This window comes from Scomber japonicus, chromosome 3 (genome assembly GCF_027409825.1).
Source record: "Scomber japonicus isolate fScoJap1 chromosome 3, fScoJap1.pri, whole genome shotgun sequence".
Lineage (NCBI taxonomy): Eukaryota > Metazoa > Chordata > Actinopteri > Scombriformes > Scombridae > Scomber > Scomber japonicus.
In genome coordinates, this window is record NC_070580.1 from 23,882,587 (window position 1) to 23,900,068 (window position 17,482).

Genomic DNA, 17,482 nt, shown 5'->3' on the forward strand with positions numbered 1-17,482 from the left:
TGTGGACATGGGAGCTGACAGGTCGAATACTGCTGCAAGCCAAGAATGGGTTTTATGTTGACTGGGTGGAATGAGCAGAGAGAAGAGTAAAATGGAGTAAAACAAGACTGTTTGAAAGAATACAAGGGCACAAAAGATGTGGGAAATAACTGGCAGGAGGAGGCAAAGAGACAACAGCGAGTTGATGCAGAGAGAAAGAATAGACAAAATGCCTCTCATTCTTTGCAGGAGAAAAGGAGGGAGGAGGTGGATCGACGAGGGGGGGGGGGGGCAGGAGGTAGTATGATAGACTTGGGGAGGGGAAGGGAAGGAGCTTTTGGTGGGGGGAAACAAGGAGACTCTTTGTGAAGAGGGGTGAAATGAAAACTTTTCTCATGCCCTCTGTCCCTTCTGTCTGCATCAGGATTCACATTATAATCTCTGCTGTTGACAATTTATTAAATGCTGATTCCCTCTTCCGCCAAAATAGTTTTGTTGTCTCATGGACAAAGAAACTGCAACATGAAGTATTTCTTCTTATTCATTATTTAAGTCAAGTCCAACCAAATGCTTTATCCTGAGATTTTTTTTGTATTATTCAGCAGATTACCTTAAATGCTTAATTTCACTAATAGGGCAAGATTGTCAACTAATCAACCTTTGTAACTCTTGATAAAAATCTTAATGATGTCTTTTCTTTTGCCTCTTTCAGAACTTCGCTGCTCAGATGGCTGGTGGTTTTGACGAGAAGGCTGGCGGCGCACAGATGGGTGTGATGCAAGGACCAATGGTGAGCGAGCGATGATGAGACCTGCTGCCACTCCCATGTTCCTTTTTTTTTTAACAGTTGGATGCTTATGAATCTGTTAGGATGCTACAGTTTTGGAGGGGTCAGGAGTTTAGACAGACCATCTTTCCACCTGAAGACCTGGGTTAAAGATCTGCATCAGCAAGCATCTGCCCTTTTGAAATGTCTTTGAGCAAAATGCAGAATCTTTACCAATTCCAGTGGGGGGGGGGGGTTTGGGCCTTTCTGGAAGGGCACATACAACTTCCTTAAATGGATCAGACATGCATCACATGGTTGTTGTATACGGAAACTAGCAGATGGACACATCATCATCATCATCATCATCATTCTTCAACAAGAGACGAGATACCCAAGTAGGATTTAAAAACATCGAGGATGAGAGGAAACAACTCAAACTACAGATTTAAGACAAGTTACAGCAGTTTGTAGCATGACCTTTGTTTTAGCCCCTCCTTGGTTAAGTTTTTTTCTGGAGAAACCTCAGAGATAAAAGTGAGCACTCTCTCCCAGTGTTGGAGAAAAGACTCTACAAAGTTCTGGGTCCTGATGGAAAATAAACACCTCACATGGAGTACAGTGGGGTAATTTTATAAACTAAGGAAACAGCCATTGATCATCATTATATTTCAAACCACTGCTACTGTTGGTTAGCTGGCATGGCAGCTTGCCTGCAATGGAGTGAAGAGCAGCCTGGGAGCTGTTTTGGTTTAGAGAGCCACAGAGCAGCTTGGCAGTGTCTCGGGCCCAGCAGAGATTTGAGACACCAGGAGGGGGCTGGAGTTGATCAGAACCCAACAGTTCTTCTGACTGTCCTTCCACATGTCTGTCTGAGAGCTCACCACTATATTGGACCCTTTTTTGAAGCCAGCACACATTTACTTTGGCAATTGCCATCGTGCCAGGGGAGCAAAAGCGAAAGCACAGACTGGACTGATGTTAAATCATAAGTTAAACTCATAGCCCTCACACACACACACACACGCACACGCACACATACACATTATTGGGGTCCTGTGGTGTACCAGACACTCAAACAACGCTTTTACTGAAATGTATGTACACATATGCATGTCCACAGTTATAGAGCACCATTGATATGTTTCTACCCACTGTGGTGGGGGCTTCCCACACCCACTGAAAGGTGACTTTCATTTGCTTCTGTGGACCACTGTGCCATGCTGTGACATTTTCTTTGGCTTCAATCCCTATTTTTTCCCTAAGCGTTATGCTTCTCCATGATGCTGAAATGAGGGTTTATAAAAGTAACTCTACTGAAAGGAATATGTTTGTATCCAATAGGAAAGTTGTCACAAGTAATCATTTTAGTAAGGCATTTTTTCACTGAAGTCCTTGAAACTTAATTGACACTAACTCTGACGGCCCGATATATGCTTGTACAGCTGTTTTTCTTTAAGTGTGTATGTTTTGTGTATGTGTATGAAAAAGAAAAGGCAGACAGAGAGAGAAAGAAAGCAACAGGGGGATTTGGCTCATCACCTTTACAGAATGTGATTTTCTCTTGTTGAGCAATGATGCATGAAGTTGAAGTTGAAATTACTTTGGCGTGTGATTCCAGCCAGAAGCTCCCACAAAGCAGATTACGATTCAGCCAGAGACAATTTAATTGAAGAAATCTCACCCGCTGTTTTATGCCTCAAATCTCACATTTCTAGAATGAAGAATTGCTAACCTATAGAATCTATATAAAGTCAGCATTATGTTGTTTTGCATTCCATGTCATAAGTCTAAGAAGTCATGTAAAGTTCAAACACTCCTCTTAAGAGTACAGCACTACTGGTGGTGACCTTTGAACTATAGAAACACACAGTAAGTGGGAAAAAGAGAAGTGGAAGGAGGCAGGTTTGTCAGTGAAAAGAGAGGGATAGAGAGCAAGGAAAAGTCTGAATGCCACTGTGGAATTTAAAACGATTTATAGATTTGACAAGTGGAGCTGTTTGTTTTTTTCTGTAGCTTCGAGGCAAAGCAGGTGATATGCCGGAGACAAAAACCAGTTGACAAAAACTAGGCAACAGACATAAACAGAATTGCCAAATGTACTAGTGTGTTATATGTGTTAGTGTTGTTTGTGTAGTTGTAGAAAAATGTGTATTGGTAAAGAATTGAATGTCTTGTCATTATCCTGATGTGTTGTCTCTTGTCTCTCTTCTTCCCCTCAGGGCCCTATGGGTCCCAGAGGACCACCTGGCCCCAGTGGATCACCTGTAAGTACCTCCCTTACCCCCTTAAAACAACACACAAGCCGGGCACACCTGTAGACAAGATCCAGTGTCCGGTTACAGACAGGATATTCTCAGCCAAACCTCAGCTAATTGTAACTTGCTTGATGCAGTGTATGTTTGCTGCATTGTCTACGTCCTCTGAGTGTTTTTAAAAACAATAATGACCCCAAAATGACCAGTGACTTGGAATCACTTTGCATACTGACAGATAAATGTTTACACACAGCCTTGTTTTAAGTGCTGCTTTCCGGAGGAGGGTGGCAGATGGAGAATACTTTCTTCTCCCAGCTGCAGGCTCCGGGGCTTTTTCCAGTGCCACAACCCAGACATACTGTAGAACACCTGACAATTTACCATCCAAAGAGTCCCCCCAACACACACACACACACACGCACACACACACACACACACACACACACACACACACACACACACACACACACACACACACACACACACACACACACACACACACACTCCTCCACTTTTTTTGCTTTTTGCCCACAACCAAATGTTACCTTCAACCCTTTGAACCCCCACAGCCTCCAGAGTAAACCTATTAAATTGTAGGCAATGCCAGCTGACTTGCCTCAACTTGATTTTTTAATCACTCCACATTTAGAGAGGCACTTTTTTCCTCCTTGGCCACCTTTGACTGCTTTGAAAATTCATACAGGGAAAACTTCCCAGGAAAAGATAACTTGTGTGTTAAAGTGGTATGATTTTCGTAGCTGAAGTATTTACACAGATATAAAGAGAAATAAGTACTTTGTTGTTTTTCATAACAACGTGTATATGATTATATTGCAAAATTTAAAAATGCCATAAACTAAGATCTGCAACTAGATTATTAGTGAATTATCTGCCACAACCTACACTGATATACTGCATCACTTGTCTGTAATAGAGCCACTTCACAGTCAAATTTAGAAATGTAGCATCCTCTTATTTTAATCTACCTTTACACCGGTTACAATATCACTTCACCATCTCTCTCTCTCTTCTTTCTACATCACAGGGCCCACAAGGTTTCCAAGGTAACCCAGGAGAAGCTGGAGAGCCCGGACAATCTGTAAGTATCCTTCCCTGGCTTACATTACATGGTTTATTATGAATACCTCCTCTATAGCCTTTCTCAAAACTTCCCCTCCAGCCTTCTATAAACCTATCTTCTTCTTCTTATGCCTCTCTTTCTCTTTTTCTCATCTCTACCTTGTTTTATCTGTTTGCCTTTGTACATGGATAATATAGTCTTAAAAGACTGCAATGGGTTACCTTAAAAGGGAATACATATTGTGCAAAAATCATGAAAATCAGTAAAGCTAAATCAAACTGACCTATTCCTTTTCATGTCTTCATATGGACACTCTACCTGACTGCAGATACACTACATTCCTATTAACACTTTCTAACCTTTCATTGCTCACCACTAACTTTTATATGCTCTTCTATTTGACCTGCCAGCTCCTTAAATTTCAACATTTACAACCGTCTTCAGTCAGTAGTTTGAGTGTTCATGTCTTAAACCCACATCTGTGTGAAACCTGACAACAAAATGAAAAACTGTGAAAAACTTGTATGCCTCCCCAGATAAGTCCATACTGCTTAACTAACTTAACAGTAGATATTACCCTTTAGATTTTCTGTTCTTACAGTTCCTCTTAGTTTCCTTCCTCTCCTTGCTGCCACAGCTCTCACACCCTCTCGACCCTAAAACCTACCCCTCCTGAAGCTTCCAGAAACCAGACTACCCTCCCCTGTTCTTCCCGTTCCCTCAGCAGGTAGACTATGAAGGGTCTCCCCACTGCTGTGCTAATCTGCTCCTGTGGAGTTCAGATAAGCAGACAGAAAACTGTTCTTTTAAAAGCGTGCCAGTACATCATTATGTGTGATTAAAATCAAGCTTTCTACCAGAAAATAACTTGTCAGTTGTGGAAGGCCAGACATGCAGTTTTTTTCTGGAAAATGACCAACAACATGCCCTTAATGTCATTGGTTAATTATTGGGATTAAAAAATCTCTTAGATAATATTGTTACTGGTCTGTGTTTTGTGTTTTTCCTGTTCAACCTGCTGAGCCCAGATAGAGTGGCAGAGAGAGAAAAGTGCTTACAGTGAAAAAATGTCGACATATCAACACACACTAAGAGAAAAAGCTATGAAAGAAACATGCAGACAGAATGAGAGAGATGGAAACATCTTAACTTTAAGGATTTTGGATGAGGAGAAGTATTTGTTCCATCTTTTTGAAGTAATCTAGCCTCTAAATCCTGCTGTTAAATGGCAGCAAGTGTAACCGTCAAATAACAATTGATCTCATATGTAGTACATTCTTTTTTATTGCATTTGGCTCCTCTAAGAGTGTTTTCTGTGTGCTGATTGTAAAGAGTTGTCACCACATCATAAATTATTATCCAAAGTTTAAACTGTGTAACTGTGTTGCCCTCTGTTGGCTATTGGTATCTCATTTTACCTTGTTTTCTCTTTACTAAAAGGGTCCCATGGGTCCCCGTGGTCCCTCTGGATCTCCTGGAAAACCTGGAGATGATGTAAGTGTGTCTGTCACAACTTTATTAAACTCAAAAATTAATCCAGCAAGTAGAAACTCTGATAATTCAGACTTTTGGTAAAGATAAATACTGTCATCACAGAATGACCCAAATATTATCAGAAACAGCAGTGACAGAAACACATTTCTTATGTGGGTGTTTCTGGCAGAAATACTGTCACCATTATGATTATCATAGGTTAATTGTGTTTTGACACATGTTTGCATAAAAACACAGAAATACTACATGTGTTCTTTACATCAAATATGATGCACAGTATGTTGATTTCATTTTTTATTGATTTCATATTTGTATAATGTTGTTAAGTAAGTATCACAATATCTCTCCAGTAGTATTTTAAATATTCTGATCTGTTAAAGACATAATGGGTCTGCTCATTTCAGATTTTTATTTTTACTGCTATACAACCACAGAAATACCTTATTTGAAGTTAAGTTTTGCATTTGTATTTTAGATTTTATAGTCTATACTGTTTTAGTGAGAAATGAACAGTCCATGAACTTTGCTATTCTGGATGAAACTGCAACACAGTAACTATGACAGCATCCACACCTGAGACATAACATGTGTGCCATTACTGTCAAACATTTTGAATGTATTCATTAAATAATATACTGTTTACCAGTCTGTAGTTGCTCCACAACAGGTTGCATTTTGTGATGCATCAGTTGGACACAGAAACTTTGTACTAAAATAGTAGGGCAGTCTTTTGTTGTTGTGACCAAATGCACTTGTAAATGGATATTTACAACATGGCATCTTTAATTTCTTTCTTAAAGCTCACATACATTTTTTTATTTTACTTTTTACTACTTTTACTATTTTACTTGTTAGGGCTAACCCTAACCTTCATTATTCATCCAGTCTTTTTAATTATTGAATTGGACATGTTCAAATACTACATGCTGCTTTTCATGTTCCATAATCAAACAAATTGACATTTTTATAGCTTATTCATGCAGGTGTCACAGCCAAAATGCCACTCCTACCTTTAGCCACTAGATGGCAGCAGACATGATATGTCTTGTGTGTCCACAAGGAGTGCTCACTCTCTCAGAAACTATCAACGACTATAGACATTGTTAACACATTGTAAAAGGAACACTCACACAAAATTCATGCATTTTTAGGATTTTTTGTTACATCATTGTCCCTCTCTGTTTGTGCTCTAGGGTGAAGCTGGCAAACCTGGAAAATCAGGGGAGCGTGGACCTACTGGACCTCAGGTGAGTTTTCTCAGGCTGATTCTGATTAATTCTGACTGCATGAATATTGAGCAGTTTAGTAAAGGAACCTCCTTGATATACTGTTAAGTTAAGCTGTGTGATTCTTTCTGGTGAGCAGAACCAGCTGAGTAAAAAGCTCAAGAAATGAGCTTCAAATGCAAACACACAAATTATTTTAATTAAAATATCTGACTGATCTTTGGGAAAAATTATTTTCTAGCAAAATGTATACTTAATAGCATTGTTAACAGTGTGCTTAACTCTATAATTGACAGGAATAAATGGCACATTTTCTAGACTTTGAATTGAGAGTTCAAGTATGTTTTCTAATTTATTGTTTATTATCTCAGAGCCTTTATTGGTCTGAGGCTTAGAATCAGTAGGAGCCAAAACTGGACAAAGTACATTTCATTAGATAATTCCACTTTGATGAAGCTAATTCTTGTTAAATGTTTTTTTCTTTTTTTTTCAAAGAGGAATCTTCGTATGTGTTGTAAACATCTGCTGTGACATAATTCTTTCCCACTGGCTCTTGTCCAGTGAAGGAAATCCACATGTAGAATAGAAACGCTGTTCCATACTTTATTTATTTATCCCTTATATGAACCTGCTTCATCTACTCTCATCTTGTATCACAGGGAGCTCGTGGTTTCCCAGGAACTCCTGGCCTGCCTGGCATCAAGGGACACAGAGTAAGTCCTTTTTTTTGGTCTATTAATAATTTCCAAAACAATTAACTGCTTTATTAAATTCTTATTCTTGGTTGCCTAACAGTGCATATTCTCCCTTTTCTCTCTTTCAGGGTTACCCAGGTCTTGATGGTGCAAAGGGAGAGACCGGGGCTGTTGGTTCTAAGGTAGGATTTACTCTGTGTGCAGCCACAGTTTGCTGATTCATTAATGCATCACTTCCTTCACTGTGTCAGTATCTTTCTGTGCTGATGGTGACACAAAAGGAACTCAGTGCAGGATAATGCAACACAAACATCAGACTGTCTTCATTCCTCTCCACAGGGTGAGTCTGGTGCTTCTGGAGAGAATGGCGCTCCTGGACCAATGGTGTGTATATTTCTGGACATCACAGAAAAGATATCCAATACCAAATTTAATAATATACTGAAAAGTTTTCCTTACCTCTCCCTTGCCTACATTAGGGACCTCGTGGTTTGCCCGGTGAGAGAGGTCGTCCTGGACCCAGTGGAGCTGCTGTGAGTGTCGCTTTTCTATTCAAAAACTGTTGCTGGACACAAAACTTATCTCTGATTCATAACAGATGGGTTAGATGCATCACTTTGCTTTCTTGGTGTCTGAATTGAGTAGGATATGCTTAAAATCTAATTCAGAGATTTTCTCTTTAAAGCACCAAACACAGAAGTTAACTTCATTGTGTCAGGAGTTATCTCATGGTCCTCTGTACCAGTTTTCTGATTTTACTAGTTTGTGTAAAACTACTTATGTTTCATTATTAAGAAATACTGCAGGTTGCTTTTCTGCCATGTGCTGATAATTGTTTACAATTTTCAGGGAGCACGTGGAAATGATGGCTTGCCCGGTCCTGCTGGTCCCCCAGTAAGTATCATTTTGAGTCTCATGTAATTCATTTTCATAATTTCCTTTAGATTTAGTAAGAAATACAAGAACATCCATCCCAGTTTCTTCTAACGCTCACTTCTCCACAAACACTTCTCCACACACCCCTCTGGAGTATGATCGTCTCAATACCTTTACACCTGGATGTCCCTGTTATTAATAGTTGAGCTCACAGCCTGTCTTTTCCTGTCTGTAGGGTCCTGTTGGTCCTGTTGGAGCTCCAGGCTTCCCTGGCTCTCCTGGTGCAAAGGTAAGTCACTAGTTACCTCAGTACTATAGTACCCCAACTTTCCTCTTCATCATCACCTTTGTTGTGTTTATGCAGTAAATGAGAGAGTAACTGTGTCTCTGTCTGTCCCTTTCTGTTATATGAGAAAACTTGTCAGCCTACAACTAAACTTCTAACTACTTCTTTACAAAACAGAATAACAGGGACAAAAACCTAAGTTTTGAGAAGTATATATATTTAGAATAAGACTTTCTTAAATCAAATGAAAAAAGTTACTTTGTCAGAAAATGAAAACACACAGCTGAGGGAGGACTTTGTGGGGACAAGTTGAAATGCTTTAGTGAAATCAGAGAAGGCTGCACTGTATTAAAAAGTACTTTAAATCTCCATCTGTACGGAAAATTAAGCAGGAGGGTTTTTTAAGTGTTATTCTCCCTCCCTCACAGTCTTTTTCTTCTTTTCTCCCTCTTTGCTTTGCATCTGATTTATTCCTCCTGTATGGCAGGCAGGCTCAACTCTGTGCTCAAGGGCCCAGTACCGGTGGTTTGCTTTCTTTTTCAAGCCCCTTGATAGTTACTGTAGGAGTTTTTATTTTTTGAAAAATCCAGGAGTTTCCCTTGAAGTAATCAAGGAAAACTGGGCTGAAGATATGAAAACATGTGCCTGTGTGTGTGTTTATGCATTGTATCAACTTACATCCATAAACATTCTTCATATGTAGTTTTATATTTGTCTGCAGCAGAGTCTGCACTCCTCTGTGTGAATACGTGCTTTTGTGTGACTTTCTAGGAAGTATCCCATGGAGAGGAACGTTAAAAATCTCATATTACCTTAGTGAGCTGTACCTTAAGGAGCCCATTTACTGTCTATTCAAATCAGGCCTGCCTGTTAACTCCCTGGGAGCTTGTGAAATGCAGCCTTATTTCAGTTTTTTTTATTTTCTGTACCTTATGAGCAAGGCTTTGCAGTTAAAAGCATCCAAAACTAACACAGTAAAAATCTAGCAAAACAGAAACAAAACTATTTGAACCCCAACTGACTAAACCATTCTCCAGGACTGAAAACTCACAGTTTTTACCAAGCTCCAAATAAATCTTTCAATTGTATTATTTAGCAACAGCAAAGCTACTGCCTCTAAAGTGCTGACATTTTTTTCCATGCTTTAAAAAAAATACTGGCAGACGATCTTGCTTTTGTCCCAGTATTCAATGTTGTTTCCGAGCCAGTAAAATGCTGGCCTTGCTAGTGAGCTTTGGGAGCAGAAAAATTCAAGCCAACTTCACCATTTTTGCAAATACTTTTTAAACTCTGTTATGTCATACTATTGACTCTTAGAATGCTGCAGCAATTGTAAAGGAATTCCATTCACCAGCATGCTGAAAAACTGCAAAACTACCAGTGCAGTAAAATCTCTGGCTGGTGTCCATGTGGAAGGGGGTGGGGGGCCCACAACATTGACCTAAGTTTCTTTAAATAGGAGCCCAAGCCTTATTTTTATACTGAAACAGAAGGTCTTCAAAACATTAAGCACTTGGCTTTGGATAGCACACTTATGAGAAACACTGAGAAGACAGCATAGTGATTATTTTGTTCATTCAGATGCTACTACTTTATAAGCAGCCAACTCTAAAAGTTTTTCCTTCACAAAGATGTTTTTCTGAGCAGTGGTTTGTTTCTTTTATCACATTAAGCCAAACAGTGTAGGGTAATATAGTTAACTCAGTTTATGGAGTTGATATGTGTGCAGATAATGAATCACTTACTTAACCAGAATTATTTAGGCAGGCAATCTCATTATGAAATGTTGTATAGTGTTGAGCAGCACATAGTATAAACCTATGGTTGGTAATAAGTGCAACAGCGTAAACCATAGTAAAAGGACACATGAAATTATGCTGTGAAGAATTTTTTATTAAACCTTTATTTAACCAGGTTAGTTCCATTGAAATGGGAGCCCTGACCAAAATGGCAGCAATAGTGTTTCAAACAACATACAAGCAAACATTAAAAACTTATAAATGAAGAAATTACAAATTCCCTACACGCCATTTTTAAATGCCCTAGTCAGGATCAGCTCATCTAGCTGCAAATCTGTCTGCAAGCTGCTCCAAGTTACAGGGGCAGAGAATATAAAAGCCTGTCTGCCAAATTCAGTGCAAACCTTAGAGATGGACAGTAAGAGGGTGACATTTGAGTACAAATTATTAATAGTTTTAAGTCAGATGTACCCTCAAAGGTAAGAGGGGAACAGACCAAGGATGGACTTATAAATAAATATGCACCAGTGAGTGAGTCTGCACAAGACCAGTGGATGCCAGTGAACTCTGGCATAAAGAGTGCAATGGTGAATGAGAGCTTTGCAGCCCGTGACAAACCTCAGAGCACTGTGATACACTGTATCCAGCCAATGCAAGCATGGGGCAGGGGCATGCATGCACAACAGATCCCAATAGTCAAGGTGTAAAGCAAGCTGTCAAATTAATGGGAGTTTAAATAATTCACTAATAAGTAGCTGTATTGAATGTTACACACTCACAGAGACCTGGTTTACAGAGAGACAACAGTATTAAAGTCAAAGTACTTAATTTGTCCATCTTACTGATTTATTGTTATATATGACATAATTTTATTATTACTGAAGCATCAGTATGTAAGTAGCATGTTACTGATCCTGGAGGTGGACCTTCTTATACAGTTAGCTAGTTCAGTCCAGTGGTTTTCAACCTTGGGGCCAGGCCCCTTTAAAGGGTCACCAGATAAATGTGAGGGGTCATGAGATGATTAATGGGAAAGTTTTTGGACTTTTTCTCTAATTTTGAAAATTTCGGTGAAACATTGTATCATTTAAACATGTATTGAATTGAAACCATTTGAGAAGTTTAAAATGGAAAGATCACTATTTGGTGAAGCTGTTAACAACTCATACATCTGATATGTGACCCCCAACTGCACACAGCTTTTTGTAAGACATCAAAGACTGAAAACCACTGATTTCATCTTTAACATTATATTGTATTTTAAAAACCTGTTATATTACTCATTGTGTCAAATCTTCATGTGAAAACTAACTAAAGCTTTCAAATAAATGTAGTGGAGTAGAAAGTACAATATTACTCTTAAATGTAATGTAATGGAGGTTAAATACAAGTATGTCAAAATTGCACTTAAGCACAGCACTTGAAAAAACACAACATAACTAAGTACATACTTAGTTATTTTCCACCACTGTAAATAGATCACATTAGCCTAAAATATAACCGGCAGGCAACAGCCTCACGCTGCCAACAGCCTCATGCTGCCAACACAGACAGGAAAACTCAGGTAACGCCTACCTGAAGTGGAAATTGATATGGTCAGCTGATGTGAGATTAACAACTGAACTGACTCACAGGCTTGACTCTCACCATTTTTTTCTAATTAAATGTGTATGATTCATCTCCCAATACTGAAACATGTTCTCATGATGGCCATGTACTGAGTTACAGGATATATGATGACAGTATTTTATCCTTAGCAGAAATGTTCAAATTATAGTATTTTTTATTTGTTTTTGATTTTGCATACATTTTTTGCATGATTACATATAGATATAAAACATGCTTATTAATATTGAAATATATATACCAAATCATATCGCTCAGCTCTATTCTGTCATGTAAAATGTTTTCTCCTGTTATATTCTACACATTTTTACCATAGTGGTTCTTTTTCAAAGGTTTTTTTTTAAAGTAAATTTATATATTTATTGCTGTAAATACAAAAGCATTGGTAATGACATGCTGTAGAGTGCGCTTGTAGGCCTAATAGACACATATATGGCCCTATCACAATTCAGTTCAAGTTCAGCTGAATCTCAACTCCCCTTCTTTTTGATTTAATAAAAAATTGTGTTTATTGTCATGCCTTATCTTAGCAGTTGATTAACAAAGCATAACAGATATTAGTCTTTTTGTTGCTTTTTTCTGTCATTATTTTATTTAAGCTAATTGTTAATTACTATACATACATTTCTTTCGACATTGATTTAATTTCAACACTCCTCTTTCCCTTGTGTTGCTGTTCAGGGAGAGGCCGGTCCTACTGGTGCTCGTGGACCTGAGGGTGCTCAGGGACCCCGTGGAGAGTCTGGCACTCCTGGATCACCCGGACCTTCTGGAGCTTCTGTAAGTGAACATGTATTAGGAAAAAAGACTTAATTTAATAGGAAATACTTTTAATAGTAAAGGAAATTGATATATCCCACTCAGTGGTTGACGTTTTCATTATATTGATACTTTTTAAAGCAATGTGGGAACCAAGCTGTAGAAAATCTGTAAACTATAACATATTTTAACATTGTAGATTAGATCAGTCCCAGAATAGTAAGTTAATAAAACAACCTGTAATGATCATTAGTGTGTTCACTGTCTTTATTTTTTCTCTACAGGGAAACCCCGGTACTGATGGTATTCCTGGATCTAAAGGGTCAGCTGTAAGTATAATATCCTTATTTGTCTGTTTTTGAACTGCCACCCCCTTGATATGTATTTTTGTCTTTAGCTATTTTTAAGTAGAAGTGTACAAAATGTTTTCCTCACACATCTACAGAGCATTAATGTACAAACTACACTCTGACTGAACAGAACTAAACATTTTTTCTGTCTGTCTCTCTCTCCAGGGTGCTCCTGGTATTGCTGGTGCGCCTGGTTTCCCCGGACCTCGTGGGCCTCCTGGGCCTCAGGGAGCAACTGGACCTCTCGGGCCAAAAGGAACATCTGTATGTACTCACTGAATAATTCATGATACAGAGATAGCTCCTTTCATTGGAGTTGTGTTGGGTCTAGGTTTATTCCCAGTTCACAATTGATATCAGCTGCTCATTTCATGCTCCAAATAATAACATGGCACAAAAAAAAATAATCACAACCTGCTGCTTTCTCTCTCTCTTTGTGTGTCTGTCTGTCTGTCTGTCTGTCTGTCTATCCGTTGCTGTTTAGGGAGACCCAGGTATTCCAGGGTTCAAGGGAGAGGCTGGACCCAAAGGAGAATTTGTGAGTTTTGTTTTGTCTTGTTTTACTTTTCTTTTTATTTCCTGATTTTTCACAATATTCCATTAAATCTATACATTCTATTTAGCCATACAGTGAATAACAATCAGATTAAGATCAAGTGCATTTGAAATCAGCAGATTTTAAATTCTTTAAATAACATGACCTTGTGCTTTTGGAGGTTTTTTGTGTAATCGGAGAGCTGCAGAACAAATCAGTTAAAAATAATTAGCATCTTTTACTTTTGCTGATATAGGTTTTCTCATACTCACTTTTACATCTCCAATAAAGAATTTTTCATTTCTTAAAAGTCCTTGAAGTCTTTCTGTTGTCCTTTATGGAACACAGTCTGATGTGGATGTGTTTTCCAGGGACCAGCTGGTCTTCAGGGAGCAACAGGCCCACAAGGAGAAGAAGGCAAGAGAGGACCCAGGGGTGAGCCCGGTGCTGCTGGACCACTTGGACCTCCCGGAGAGAGAGTAAGTGCCATCACATTTGTCTAAATCTGGTTATTTTAGAGCTTAATATATTCTGTTTGGTGACAGTCTATTATAGCACTGCTGCCCAAGACTATATTGGTGAAAATAAAACGTGGTTTAGTAATACAATTTGTAGTGCAAATAAGTGTAAGAAAAATTGAGTTTTAATGCAACAAAATGATTCCTTGCTTCAAGGTGCACTATGAGATTCAGTGACTAAAATATCATTGTTGTAACCATGACTCTGACTCTGGTTTGGTGTTTTCTGTGTAGGGATCCCCAGGTAACCGTGGTTTCCCTGGACAAGATGGTCTTGCTGGTCCCAAGGTGAGTGTTGTCACAGTTACACTCATTCCTTAGAAGAGGTTTTATCACCTCTGTGGAAATAGGAAATCTGCTCTGAAAGTGAAAATGAACAGGGCTGCATTAATAACATACAGATACAGTATGGCACAGGCAGGAAGAGATAAGGAAACACATGCAGCAGAAGTGTCTGTAGTCACAGGTGTAAACCATCGAAACTGGCAATTAATGTATTCCATCTGCTGCATATTGCATTTGGAAATTGCTGTTGACAAAATCCAATATTCATGTTGGCTTACTATTTGTCTTTGACTGTTGCAGTGACAAAATTACATTTCTGAATCACCTTGTCATAATGTCGTCACATATTGGAGGACTCATTGCGTAAAAATCATATTGCCATGGATTGCAATTAAATGTCATTCAATGTGACACCATAACCTTCAAATCCAACCTTAAACAAAATAATGCTGTTACATTGCTGGTGCTATACAGTCAGAACATACAACTCTGTCTTTGTAGATTGTAGATTTTTGCAGAATTTCAGAACTGGCATTATTCTGCTGTAGCATTTTGGGGGGGGGGGGGGGGGGGGTTGAGAGTCAGCCCTCCTGGGATTCCAGAAAATTAATCAGCCTTCACACAACTTAAAGGCTCAAGGGATGCATGTCACCACCAACCCACCAGTTTAATACAGAATGAGAAAAAATGCTCCAAAATAGATTTCCATTTTTAAGTCAACCACTCCAAGCTCATGTTGAAACTTTGATTCATCTAGTTTCGTCATTGTCTGACCATCTCTGAACATTTAGGTTTGTTGATTTTATATAATTTACTGTAGAAACAACATTTTGTCCACCATCTCTTCTGGAATATTACAAACTGGAGCAGGGTGTTCTTTTTTCAGCTGGATTTTTAATTTTAATGCGAATTCTGTTTTATCTAAGTATTTTTAGTCTTGCTTTGGACAAAAATGACTTGTATTATACTTTCAGTTTAACTGTAATCTGGCAGTGAGATAGTTTTCAGCACTCAGGAGAACAATTTGACCTTAAACACCTTCACTTCATTTTCACAAACTACTGAAAACTGTGTTTTCAGTTGAATCTTTTCTTTTTTTCATGCCCTCTAACCACTCGACCACCTGCGCGCCAAGTTGACATCTTTTATCAACATTAAAATATTGACAATATCATATTTTGTAGAAGAGAAGCAGACATATTTAAGACATATTTAACTATTCAGTGTGTGTTTGGATTAAACGTGTGAATATAGAGATGGAGTTCCTGATGTCATGGCAATTTAAGAAAACCTCATAAAACTGTGTATACAAGATATCAGGACATTTCTCAAAGACGTAAATGTATTACTTTTTATTTGTGTCAGATATTGCTATATAATTTAATGTATTCTATGATTTAAAAAGAATGAGCTCTACAAAACTGTACATTTTGAACAAGTAAAAGAAAACATAATCCTCATAACATTGCTTTTACCAGTATGTGTCACTAATGTATTATTGAGGTTTCTCTGAAAGAAATGAAGACAAAAAAGACTTTGCAGACTTTTCTTTATAGCTATAACTTCTCTTACACAGATAACTCATTAGGATATATATGTTATACTTGGGAATTAACTATTAAGAAGTGAGGATTTTGAAATAACTTAAAACACATTTGTCATTCGTCTTATTTATAGAATAGAAGGTAATTTTATCATTGTATTGCAACAACAATAAAATTAGGAGTGCTGCTCTTGGTTGGTGCATTAACCTCACTACATTAACATTGCTGTGGTTGAGATAAATACAAAATACATAGATTAAATATTTTAGATAATTTTAGTAAAATATTTCACAGAGCATTTTATTGACTTTCTGGTCCCAGATGACATCTCTGGAAGATAACTTCTCACCTCATTAACTCGTAATAATTCTCAAATTGAGCTAAATTGCACAAAATGACATGCAGTTTTTAAATGATGTGCTTGATGAGGCATGTACAGTAATAAGGGAACTGCCACTTCTGCCACTTCTAGGTTCACAAAAAAACATATTAGCGCCTTTACTGACAAATAATGAAGTCTGTAATAGATCCTTTTTTTCAGTGTAAAGCAAAGACTGAAATTCTTCTGAGCTCCTGTTTGTTCACTTAACAGAAAGCTCACAGTGCAGGCAGCAGTGATACATGTAACTCCACCATGTGACCATAAGATGGCAGCATAGCTCTGAAGCCCATGATGCACCAGTGACCTACATGTACCATATCGCCAAAGCCTCATTTTATATTATCTTCCCCCACACAATTTCATTTATACCAAAATGAATCTTCCAGAATTTAATCTTTTCATCTCTAGCGGGTCAATGAAACTTCTTCAGACTATTAAAAGGAAAACTCATTTCCTCTGGGCTTTGAAATTGAAGTGTCTCCTCCTTACTAATTTGACTGAGTGACCAACTCCCCCTTTTTTTAATCTTTCTCTCCTAACACAGGGAGCCCCTGGTGAGCGTGGACCCTCTGGTGCCAGTGGTCCTAAGGGTGCTAACGGTGACCCTGGCCGTCCTGGAGAACCTGGTCTGCCTGGTGCCAGAGTAAGATCTTTACTAGTGACATGTTTCACTTGTTTTACAACAGAAATGTGCCGCAAGACATGTATAAATAAGGAAAAATTAATTGATTGTCAGATTACCTGTGTATTATTACATTTAAAATAAGCAATTTGGCTTTGTTACCAGTTATACTAACTTGCTAAACAGGTAAGAGACGATGTCAAATGTCATCAATAATCCACACTATACCTTAAGATAAAAACTTTACGGTGAAGTTCAACCAATTATTATCTAGCTGACATTTGGGCACTAATTTGTCTTAATTTCCCAAGAGCAAAGCAAGTGATTCTTGATATTACTGAATAGACACGATGGGGGGGACGTAAACCAATCCCAGTAACATCTGTCACCTTAAATAATCTTGCTTGTTCATATTTCATTTCTTAGTCATTTCTATCAGTAGGTGTTGGAGCTGTTGCTTG

The 17,482-nt window shown here is 38.2% G+C and overlaps 1 protein-coding gene across 1 annotated transcript in view; it reads left to right on the plus strand.

Annotated features, from left to right (window-relative positions):
• The window catches only part of col2a1b (collagen, type II, alpha 1b), a 47,387-nt gene that overhangs the window by 8,634 nt on the left and 21,271 nt on the right, over nucleotides 1–17,482 (plus strand). Inside the window, exons 8-25 of the mRNA XM_053315052.1 lie at nucleotides 692–769; nucleotides 2,968–3,012; nucleotides 4,049–4,102; nucleotides 5,525–5,578; nucleotides 6,772–6,825; nucleotides 7,464–7,517; nucleotides 7,628–7,681; nucleotides 7,839–7,883; nucleotides 7,979–8,032; nucleotides 8,349–8,393; nucleotides 8,611–8,664; nucleotides 12,708–12,806; nucleotides 13,070–13,114; nucleotides 13,301–13,399; nucleotides 13,620–13,673; nucleotides 14,042–14,149; nucleotides 14,423–14,476; nucleotides 16,944–17,042. Coding sequence (XP_053171027.1) covers nucleotides 692–769; nucleotides 2,968–3,012; nucleotides 4,049–4,102; nucleotides 5,525–5,578; nucleotides 6,772–6,825; nucleotides 7,464–7,517; nucleotides 7,628–7,681; nucleotides 7,839–7,883; nucleotides 7,979–8,032; nucleotides 8,349–8,393; nucleotides 8,611–8,664; nucleotides 12,708–12,806; nucleotides 13,070–13,114; nucleotides 13,301–13,399; nucleotides 13,620–13,673; nucleotides 14,042–14,149; nucleotides 14,423–14,476; nucleotides 16,944–17,042 — 1,149 coding nt within the window. The remainder of the gene's footprint in view (nucleotides 1–691; nucleotides 770–2,967; nucleotides 3,013–4,048; nucleotides 4,103–5,524; nucleotides 5,579–6,771; nucleotides 6,826–7,463; nucleotides 7,518–7,627; nucleotides 7,682–7,838; nucleotides 7,884–7,978; nucleotides 8,033–8,348; nucleotides 8,394–8,610; nucleotides 8,665–12,707; nucleotides 12,807–13,069; nucleotides 13,115–13,300; nucleotides 13,400–13,619; nucleotides 13,674–14,041; nucleotides 14,150–14,422; nucleotides 14,477–16,943; nucleotides 17,043–17,482) is intronic.